At 46.7% G+C, this 12088-nt stretch overlaps 2 protein-coding genes across 4 annotated transcripts in view; one reads left to right on the top strand and one right to left on the bottom strand.

Moving 5' to 3' along the window:
* LOC130300437 (methanethiol oxidase-like) overlaps positions 1 to 12088 on the bottom strand; it is a 51168-nt gene that overhangs the window by 10187 nt on the left and 28893 nt on the right. For all 3 annotated transcript variants that reach the window (XM_056551540.1, XM_056551541.1, XM_056551542.1), the window contains 7 exons: positions 7934 to 7990; positions 7694 to 7806; positions 7349 to 7534; positions 7146 to 7266; positions 6703 to 6885; positions 6391 to 6572; positions 5501 to 5579 (listed from right to left, as the gene is read on the bottom strand). In XM_056551540.1, coding sequence (XP_056407515.1) covers positions 5501 to 5579; positions 6391 to 6572; positions 6703 to 6885; positions 7146 to 7266; positions 7349 to 7534; positions 7694 to 7806; positions 7934 to 7940 — 871 coding nt within the window. In that variant the 5' untranslated portion in view covers positions 7941 to 7990. The remainder of the gene's footprint in view (positions 1 to 5500; positions 5580 to 6390; positions 6573 to 6702; positions 6886 to 7145; positions 7267 to 7348; positions 7535 to 7693; positions 7807 to 7933; positions 7991 to 12088) is intronic.
* Positions 1 to 12088, top strand: part of LOC130300438 (uncharacterized) — a 47518-nt gene that overhangs the window by 16708 nt on the left and 18722 nt on the right. The gene's annotated exons all lie outside the window — the stretch shown is intronic.

Raw genomic sequence — 12088 nt, 5'->3', positions numbered from 1 at the left:
GTGCTGTATGTGTGTATATTACCTATGTACTGTATGTGTGTATATTACCTATGTACTGTATGTGTGTATATTACCTATGTGCTGTATGTGTGTATATGACCTATGTACTGTATGTGTGTATATGACCTATGTACTGTATGTGTGTATATGACCTATGTACTGTATGTGTGTATATGACCTATGTACTGTATGTGTGTATATGACCTATGTACTGTATGTGTGTATATGACCTATGTACTGTATGTGTGTATATGACCTATGTGCTGTATGTGTGTATATTACCTATGTACTGTATGTGTGTATATTACCTATGTACTGTATGTGTGTATATGACCTATGTACTGTATGTGTGTATATGACCTATGTACTGTATGTGTGTATATGACCTATGTACTGTATGTGTGTATATGACCTATGTACTGTATGTGTGTATATTACCTATGTACTGTATGTGTCTTTATGTTATGTGCTTGTATGTATTGTATGACGCACATTATTAGGGAATTATTGAAGGAATGTAAGCACAGTATATAGGGAATTTATGGAAGCACAGTATATATTTCATTATATTGGAACATTATATTTTTATGTATGCTGGCACTGTGTATAGATCCTTAGGGTGCGTTCACACGTGCCTTTTTTTGCTGCAGGTTTTGCTGCTGCAGATTTTGCTTCCCATTGACAATGGGAAGAGAAATCTGCTAAAGCAAATCTGCAGCAGATCTGCAGCAGAAAATACGCACGTGTTAACACACCCTTGGTGGTGGCATGGTATAGTTAAATAATAGTGGCACGGTATATAGTTCATTAATGGTGGCACAGTATATAGTTCATTAATGGTGGCACAGTATGTAGTTCATTAATGGTGGCACAGTATATAGTTCATTAATGGTGGCACAGTATGTAGTTCATTAATGGTGGCACAGTATGTAGTTCATTAATGGTGGCACAGTATATAGTTCATTAATGGTGGCACAGTATATAGTTCATTAATGGTGGCACAGTATGTAGTTCATTAATGGTGGCACAGTATATAGTTCATTAATGGTGGCACAGTATGTAGTTCATTAATGGTGGCACAGTATATAGTTCATTAATGGTGGCACAGTATATAGTTCATTAATGGTGGCACAGTATGTAGTTCATTAATGGTGGCACAGTATATAGTTCATTAATGGTGGCACAGTATGTAGTTCATTAATGGTGGCACAGTATGTAGTTCATTAATGGTGGCACAGTATATAGTTCATTAATGGTGGCACAGTATGTAGTTCATTAATGGTGGCACAGTATGTAGTTCATTAATGGTGGCACAGTATATAGTTCATTAATGGTGGCACAGTATGTAGTTCATTAATGGTGGCACAGTATATAGTTCATTAATGGTGGCACAGTATGTAGTTCATTAATGGTGGCACAGTATATAGTTCATTAATGGTGGCACAGTATATAGTTAATTAATGGTGGCACAGTATATAGTTCATTAATGGTGGCACAGTATGTAGTTCATTAATGGTGGCACAGTATGTAGTTCATTAATGGTGGCACAGTATATAGTTCATTAATGGTGGCACAGTATGTAGTTCATTAATGGTGGCACAGTATATAGTTCATTAATGGTGGCACAGTATATAGTTCATTAATGGTGGCACAGTATGTAGTTCATTAATGGTGGCACAGTATATAGTTCATTAATGGTGGCACAGTATATAGTTCATTAATGGTGGCACAGTATATAGTTCATTAATGGTGGCACAGTATGTAGTTCATTAATGGTGGCACAGTATGTAGTTCATTAATGGTGGCACAGTATATAGTTCATTAATGGTGGCACAGTATGTAGTTCATTAATGGTGGCACAGTATATAGAGGATGGACCGGAGGACCGAACAGCTGTAGTGGCGCTCCGCGGGAACCCAGGGAGGTGAGTGATGGTTCATTTTCATTTATTTTGCAGCCCGGGCAGAACGGAGCAGGAATACTCTGGACTAGAGTACTCCTTTAACCCCTTAACGACGCAGGACGTATATTTACGTCCTGAGCCGGCTCCCGCGATATGAAGCGGGATCGCGTTGCAATCCCGCATCATATCGCGTCGGTCCCAGCGCTCATCAACGGCCGGGACCCGCGGCTAATACCACACATCGCCGATCGTGGCGATGTGCGGTATTAACCCTTTAGAAGCGGCGGTCAAAGCTGACCACCGTTTCTAAAGTGAAAGTGACCCGGCTGCTCAGTCGGGCTGTTCGGGACCGCCGTGGTGAAATCGCGGTGTCCCGAACAGCTGACCGGACACCGGGAGGGCCCTTACCTGCCTCCTCGGTGTCCGATCGACAAATGACTGCTCCGTGCCTGAGATCCAGTCAAGAGCAGTCAAGTGCCGATAACGCTGATCACAGGCGTGTTAATACACGCCAGTGATCAGCATAGGAGATCAGTGTGTGCAGTGTTATAGGTCCCTATGGGATAACAATGATCAGTATAAGAGATCAGTGTGTGCAGTGTTATAGTCTCCTATGGGATAACAATGATCAGTATAAGAGATCAGTGTGTGCAGTGTTATAGGTCCCTATGGGATAACAATGATCAGTATAAGAGATCAGTGTGTGCAGTGTTATAGGTCCCTATGGGATAACAATGATCAGTATAAGAGATCAGTGTGTGCAGTGTTATAGGTCCCTATGGGATAATAATGATCAGTATAAGAGATCAGTGTGTGCAGTGTTATAGGTCCCTATGGGATAATAATGATCAGTATAAGAGATCAGTGTGTGCAGTGTTATAGGTCCCTATGGGACCTATAACACTGCAAAAAAAATGTTAATTTTTTTTAATAAAGGTCATTTAACCCCTTCCCTAATAAAAGTTTGAATCACCCTCCTTTTCCCATAAAAAAAATAAAACAGTGTAAAAAAATAAATAAAATAAACATATGTGGTATCGCCGCGTGCGTAAATGTCCGAACTATAAAAATATATCATTAATTAAGCCGCACGGTCAATGGCGTACGCGCAAAAAAAATCCAAAGTCCAAAAAAGCGTATTTTGGTCACTTTTTATATCATTAAAAAAATTCATAAAAAGTGATCAAAAAGTCTGATCAAAACAAAAATCATACCGATGAAAACTTCAGATCACGGCGCAAAAAATGAGCCCTCATACCGCCCTGTACGTGGAAAAATAAAAAAAAGTTATAGGTGTCAGAAGATGACATTTTTAAACGTATAAATTTTCCTGCATGTAGTTATGATTTTTTTCCAGAAGTGCGACAAAATCACCTATATAAGTCGGGGATCATTTTAACCGTATGGACCTACAGAATAAAGAAAGGTGTAATTTTTACTGAAATATGCACTGCGTAGAAACGGAAGCCCCCAAAAGTTACAAAATGGCGTTTTTTTTTCGATTTTGTCTGTCGCACAATGATTTTTTTTTCCGTTTCGCTGTGCATTTTTGGGTAAAATGACTGATGTCACTGCAAAGTAGAATTGGTGACGCAAAAAATAAGTCATAATATGGATTTTTAGGTGGAAAATTGAAAGGGTTATGATTTTTAAAAGGTGAGGAGGAAAAAACGAAAGCGCAAAAACGGAAAAACCCTTAGTCCTTAAGGGGTTAAAGGGAAACTGACAGGCTGTTTACTCGCACTAAACCCAATACACTAGGTTACAGTGCAGTATACAAAAATTGGTCTTTCCATTTTCTAGGTATTGCCCCACATTACTAGTATGCGGAGCTTCCCTGCCCCCATCCAGTATATATTAGTGTGGTGTCATCTCTTCAGTGTAAGAACCAGAGCTGTGTGGAGATTCCTGCATGATTGGGGATGGGTGATTGGGGATGGGTGATTGGGGATGGGTGATTGGTGATTGGTGCTGGGTGATTGGTGCTGGGTGATTGGGGATGGGTGATTGGGGATGGGTGATTGGTGATTGGTGCTGGGTGATTGGTGCTGGGTGATTGGTGCTGGGTGATTGGTGCTGGGTGATTGGCGCTGGGTGATTGGTGATGGGTTCTGTCATATAGAGCTCAGGTGGGGGCATTTAGGGGGATATTTATTAAAACCTTTGCAGAGTAAAATCCTTCTGAAAAACGATCTGATTGGTTGCTATGGGCGACTGCACTGCTCTTTCTCTGCACAGGTTTTGTATATATCTCCTCTATAATACAGTATATTATACGGCAGCTGTCACATGTTTTCTGTAAATAAGACTGACAGCACAGACAGAGTGTATATACACATGGCCGACCTCAGAGAAACTGTTCTTGACTTTATTTTACAAAAACACCAACTTTTATGGGGATAGGAATGTCGAGGAGGCCGGCGGGAGTCCACTGTGTCCCTGGGCCGCAGCACATCTGCCCATTAAGTCTGTCAGACGTTTTTTAAATTATGAAAAGTGCCCTCTTTTTTTTACTTGAGCCCCTGCCCTTCAAAATGTCTGTGCACGTCCCTGGGCACGGCTATACGATATCTACTACATATACAATAATATCTGGATACTGAGGTGGGGATGGAGACATGTAATGAGGGCGGGGCATCCTGGACATGATAAGAGGAGGGGGCGGGGCATCCTGGACATGATAAGAGGAGGGGGCGGGGCATCCTGGACATGATAAGAGGAGGGGGCGGGCATTCCTGGACATGATAAGAGGAGGGGGCGGGGCATCCTGGACATGATAAGAGGAGGGGGCGGGGCATCCTGGACATGATAAGAGGAGGGGGCGGGGCATCCTGGACATGATAAGAGGAGGGGGCGGGGCATCCTGGACATGATAAGAGGAGGGGGCGGGGCATCCTGGACATGATAAGAGGAGGGGGCGGGGCATCCTGGACATGATAAGAGGAGGGGGCGGGGCATCCTGGACATAATAAGAGGAGGGGGCGGGGCATCCTGGACATGATAAGAGGAGGGGGCGGGGCATCCTGGACATGATAAGAGGAGGGGGCGGGGCATCCTGGACATAATAAGAGGAGGGGGCGGGGCATCCTGGACATGATAAGAGGAGGGGGCGGGGCATCCTGGACATGATAAGAGGAGGGGGCGGGGCATCCTGGACATGATAAGAGGAGGGGGCGGGGCATCCTGGACATGATAAGAGGAGGGGGTGGGGCATCCTGGACATAAGAGGGGGTGGGGAATCCTGGACATAAGAGGGGGTGGGGAATCCTGGACATAAGAGGGGGTGGGGAATCCTGGACATAAGAGGGGGTGGGGAATCCTGGACATAAGAGGGGGTGGGGAATCCTGGACATAAGAGGGGGTGGGGAATCCTGGACATAAGAGGGGGTGGGGAATCCTGGACATAAGAGGGGGTGGGGAATCCTGGACATAAGAGGGGGTGGGGAATCCTGGACATAAGAGGGGGTGGGGAATCCTGGACATAAGAGGGGGTGGGGAATCCTGGACATAAGAGGGGGTGGGGAATCCTGGACATAAGAGGGGGTGAAGCATCACAACCAGCCTCTCATGTACCCAGCCCTCATACAGAATACTCACCTGACATCTCAGGTAATGCCCATCCCTGGACCTTCTTGGCTGGCACCTGGATCACCTTCTCCGCAGCCCATTTACCATCCTGAGGAAGGAAAATACAAGACGTCATCCTGAGGGGCGGATATTCACCTTATGTGTCTAGGAGACGCTCAGGAGAGTCACAGACCGTAATGGGGAAGCAGCGACCTACCCTAAGTCTAAGGGATCTTCTCAAGATGCTACATAGCCCTCCTTATTTCTCCTCAGCCTAACCTCTCCTCTCCCCTCAGCCTCCCCCCTACCTTCCCCTCAGCCTCCTCTCTCCCCCTCAGTCTCCCCTCACCCCCCCTCCCCTCAGCCTCCCCTCAGCCTCACCTCTCCCCCTCAGCCTCACCTCTCCCCCTCAGCCTCACCTCTCCCCCTCAGCCTCACCTCACCCCCTCAGCCTCCCCTCTCCCCCTCAGCCTTCCCTCTCCCCCTCAGCCTTCCCTCACCCCCCCTCTGCTCAGCCTCCCCTCTCCCCCTCAGCCTCACCTCTCCCCTCAGTCTCCCCTCTCCCCTCAGCCTCACCTCTCCCCTCAGTCTCCCCTCAGCCTCACCTCTCCCCTCAGCCTCCCCTCAGCCTCACCTCTCCCCTCAGCCTCCCCTCAGCCTCACCTCTCCCCCACAGCCTCACCTCTCCCCCTCAGCCTCACCTCTCCCCCTCAGGCTCACCTCTCCCCTCAGCCTCCTCTCTCTCCTCTCCCCTCAGCCTCCTCTCTCCCCCTCTCCCCCTCAGCCTCACCTCTCCCCCTCAGCCTCACCTCTCCCCCTCAGCCTCCTCTCCCCTCAGCCTCCTCTCTCCCCCTCTCCTCTCCCCTCAGCCTCCTCTCTCCCCCTCTCCCCCTCAGTCTCCCCTCTCCCCTCAGCCTCACTTTTGCCTTAAAGTATCGGAATACAGAGCTACTGAGGGCGCAGCCGACAAAGCCCTCCTGAGCGTCTGGATTGTGCAGGAAGCGGATTTCCAGTGGGATTTTGCCGTCCTCTCCCAGGTCCAGGCTCTGTATACGGGTGTGCTTGGTCCAGTCCCACACGTGTATATGGCGGCCATAGTGTCCTGGAAAACAGAAGCGGCATAAGGCCTGGAGCCGACTGTGCACCTATCACCCCAAGATCACAAGGGTCAGACATGAAGAATGAGGAGGAACATCTATAAGATGGAAGCAATGACCGTCTTTACGTCCTACCTGCTGCTACATCTTCTATCTTAAATCCGTTACGGTAAAATTTCGGTGCCCCAAACTCGGTGCTGATCATGACGTTGTGCCGCGGTTGATACCAGAAGTCGTAGCCGTACGGTGCAGCTTGTCCTTCCACTTCCCAGTTCCCTTTTACTTCAAATGTCTCCCCATCCAGCAAGACGAAGCCTCCTGAGATGTGGAGCAGAAGGGGAGTTATAATGCCAGAGCTGAGTGGCTGCGGCTTACCCCTCCCCTCTCCATAGAGGAAACATTAATGTTCAGCCCTACCGGATGATCATGTGTACAGTGAGATCAATAGAGATAACAACGCTTGACCAACAGTTATTGGAAGTATATAAGCACATTCACTGGAATTTTGACATGGAATAATTACAGGATAACGTGCCCCTCTAACCCTTTATCATCCAATCATAAGGGGGCGCCCTCACCTTTGCCATTTCCTTCAGGGTCTCCCAGAGCACTGATCATGATTTCCCCGGAGCCCAGGCAGTGAGAGGTGTGCAGATCCACCAGACCACACTTCTTCCGCACCTCCTCAGCTTCCACCACCTGCAGAGAGAAGGATCAGACATGGCCGCCATGACCCAGGAGGATGGAGACTAAGCCCTGGGGGATGTCACGTAACACCCACCTTGTGGAGGCGAGGGGCCCGCAGGTCAGTTCCCACATCCACCACATAGACTCGGGAGGAGATGAGACAAGGCAGGATCAGCTTGTTCCTCACTTTACAGGGGTCCCCGAAGCAGCTGCTGCAGGTGTTCCAGCCCGAGTGGTGCAGCTCATCGTTCACATTGGGCATCGGCAGACGGTGAATGACCTGGAATAAGGGGGAAGAGTCATCACCTGCGCACACAGGACCGCCAGCCTCCTGAGGGAATCTACACTGACCCACAGAGCTCACACTCAGATATCAGTGTCACCAGTGATGGTGACGTAGAACAGTGGTTGGTGGCCTCGGTCTCTGTGGACCTATTACCTGGGAGTATGCGTCAGATCCGGGCTTCACATCCACAGTGGCCAAGTAGTCCGGCTTGTCCACCCCGGTGTTGCGATAGATACAAGGCACGTAAATCAGCTCCTCCCGGGGACCTGGACATGAGGGGCACAGAACAGCAAAAGGAAATCAGGAGACCCCCCAGTGTGTGTGAGCGGCCTCCACAATGAAGTACCCGTCCTCTAATAACACGAGGCCGCGGGGGGCTGGTAACCTCTTTACCTTTCATGGCGTCCAGAGGCGTCTTGTATCCGGGGCCGCAGGATGATCCGCACTGAGCTGTAGAGAAGAAGACGATACGTAAGGATGACGTCTGCTGGAAGGTCGCGTCTCTCTGGACCTGAACAGCTGATCATTCCTGGGGATTCTCAACATATCGTAGTGAGAACATGATGTGGACACAATGATGACATCACAGAGCGCCCCTCATATGGTTACTGATGACATCACAGAGCGCTCCCATATGGTTACTGATGACATCACAGAGCGCCCCTCATATAGTTACTGATGACATCACAGAGCGCCCCCCATATGGTTAGTGATGACATCACAGAGCGCTCCCATATGGTTACTGATGACATCACAGAGCGCCCCTCATATGGTTACTGATAACATCACAGAGCGCCCCCATATGGTTACTGATGACATCACAAAGCGCCCCTCATATGGTTAGTGACGACATCACAGAGCGCCCCCATATGGTTACTGATGACATCACAGAGCGCCCCCATATGGTTACCGATGACATAACAGAGCGCCCCTCATATGGTTACTGATGACATCACAGAGCGCCCCTCATATGGTTAGTGACGACATCACAGAGCGCCCCCATATGGTTACTGATGACATCACAGAGCGCCCCCATATGGTTACTGATGACATAACAGAGCGCCCCCATATGGTTACTGATGACATCACAGAGAGCCCCTCATATAGTTTTGGATGACATCACAGAGCGCCCCTCATATGGTTACTGATGACATCACAGAGCGCCCTCATATGGTTACTGATGACATCACAGAGCGCCCCTCATATGGTTACTGATGACATCACAGAGCGCCCTCATATGGTTACTGATGATATCATAGAGTGCCCCCCATATGGTTAGTGACGACATCATAGAGCGCCCCCATATGGTTACTGATGACATCACAGAGCGCCCCTCATATGGTTACTGATGACATCACAGAGCGCCCCTCATATAGTTACTGATGACATCACAGAGCGCCCCTCATATAGTTACTGATGATATCATAGAGCGCCCCCATATGGTTATTGATGACATCACAGAGCGCCCCCCATATGGTTACTGATGACATCACAGAGCGCTCCCATATGATTATTGATGATATCATAGAGTGCTCCCATATGATTATTGATGATATCATAGAGTGCCCCCCATATGGTTACTGATGACATCACAGAGCGCCCCTCATATGGTTACTGATGACATAACAGAGCGCCCCCATATGGTTACTGATGACATCACAGAGCGCCCCTCATATGGTTACTGATGACATAACAGAGTGCCCCTCATATGGTTACTGATGACATCACAGAGTGCCCCCATATGGTTACTGATGACATCACAGAGTGCCCCCATATGGTTACTGATGACATCACAGAGTGCCCCTCATATGGTTACTGATGACATCACAGAGAGCGCTCCCATATGGTTACTGATGACATCACAGAGTGCCCCCATATGGTTACTGATGACATCACAGGTCTTAGGTTAGCTGTCATGTCAAGCACTTACCAGTCATGCAAAGTGAATATTTATTAGGCCATAGTGTGATGCAAGAACGCGTTTCAGCATGGGAGCACCGGAGATCACAGACAAGCCGTATATAATCATGGTGCTTCCACAAAGTCACATCAACCGGGCCAATCCTGGGGCCCTGGAATAATAATAGAGACGGCACTACAGGGACCCGCACTGCCACCTCCTCACCACAGAGCGGGCAGGGGGTAAAGGAGGGGATTGTGGGGGATAGCCCGCACCCCAGAGCATACACCACCCTGCATACTGATACCATATGATATGGAGTCCCTGTCGTCCTTTCGTGTTATAGGACATGTGGGATGTGACTTTATGGTAAGGACACAGATCTAGGAAAAGTCCCAACGGAGCGCAGCGGAATACATGGCACAGAATGAGGGGGATACGTGCAGATACATCCTGGATGAGATACAGCTGTGGGGTCCAACCACAGGAAGAGAGCAAAGGGTCCCACTGTATAACATAACAATGGACTACTGCTATATACCACCATATAGGAGCACAGGATATATACTACTACTATATACCACCACATGACATAGACTACTGCTATATACCACCATATAGGAGCACAGGATATATACTACTGCTATATACCACCACATGACATAGACTACTGCTATATACCACCATATAGGAGCACAGGACATATACTACTGCTATATACCACCATATAGGAGGACAGGACATATACTACTGCTATATACCAACATATAGGAGCACACAACATATACTACTGCTATATACCATCATATAGGAGCACAGGATATATACTACTGCTATATACCACCACATGACATAGACTACTGCTATATACCACCATATAGGAGCACAGGATATATACTACTGCTATATACCACCATATAGGAGCACAGGACATATACTACTGCTATATACCACCATATAGGAGCACAGGATATATACTACTGCTATATACCACCACATGACATAGACTACTGCTATATACCACCATATAGGAGCACAGGATATATACTACTGCTATATACCACCATATAGGAGCACAGGACATATACTACTGCTATATACCACCATATAGGAGCACAGGATATATACTACTGCTATATACCACCACATGACATAGACTACTGCTATATACCACCATATAGGAGCACAGGATATATACTACTGCTATATACCACCATATAGGAGCACAGGACATATACTACTGCTATATACCACCATATAGGAGCACAGGATATATACTACTGCTATATACCACCACATGACATAGACTACTGCTATATACCACCATATAGGAGCACAGGACATAGACTACTGCTATATACCACCATATAGGAGCACAGGACATATACTACTGCTATATACCACCATATAGGAGCACAGGATATATACTACTGCTATATACCACCACATGACATAGACTACTGCTATATACCACCATATAGGAGCACAGGATATATACTACTGCTATATACCACCATATAGGAGTACAGGATATATACTACTGCTATATACCACCACATGACATAGACTACTGCTATATACCACCATATAGGAGCACAGGACATATACTACTGCTATATACCACCATATAGGAGTACAGGATATATACTACTGCTATATACCACCACATGACATAGACTACTGCTATATACCACCATATAGGAGCACAGGACATATACTACTGCTATATACCACCATATAGGAGTACAGGATATATACTACTGCTATATACCACCATATAGGAGCACAGGACATATACTACTGCTATATACCACCATATAGGAGCACAGGATATATACTACTGCTATATACCACCACATGACATAGACTACTGCTATATACCACCATATAGGAGCACAGGACATATACTACTGCTATATACCACCATATATGAGCACAGGATATATACTACTGCTATATACCACCACATGACATAGACTACTGCTATATACCACCATATAGGAGTACAGGACATAGACTACTGCTATATACCACCATATAGGAGCACAGGACATATACTACTGCTATATACCACCATATAGGAGCACAGGACATAGACTACTGCTATATACCACCATATAGGAGTACAGGACATAGACTACTGCTATATACCACCATATAGGAGCACAGGATATATACTACTGCTATATACCACCACATGACATAGACTACTGCTATATACCACCATATAGGAGCACAGGACATAGACTACTGCTATATACCACCATATAGGAGCACAGGATATATACTACTGCTATATACCACCATATAGGAGTACAGGACATAGACTACTGCTATATACCACCATATAGGAGCACAGGATATATACTACTGCTATATACCACCATATAGGAGCACAGGACATAGACTACTGCTATATACCCCCGTATAGGAGCACAGGACATATACTACTGCTATATACCACCATATAGGAGTACAGGACATATACTACTGCTATATACCACCATATAGGAGCACAGGATATTTACTACTGCTAAAAAACACCATATAGGAGCACAGGACCTAGACTACTGCTATATACCACCATATAGGAGCACAGGACATATACTACTGCTATATACCACCATATAGGAGCACAGGACATAGAC

This window comes from Hyla sarda, unplaced genomic scaffold (assembly GCF_029499605.1).
Source record: "Hyla sarda isolate aHylSar1 unplaced genomic scaffold, aHylSar1.hap1 scaffold_1079, whole genome shotgun sequence".
Lineage (NCBI taxonomy): Eukaryota > Metazoa > Chordata > Amphibia > Anura > Hylidae > Hyla > Hyla sarda.
Note: the sequence above shows the minus strand (reverse complement) of the source record. Positions and strands in the feature narration are given on the sequence as shown.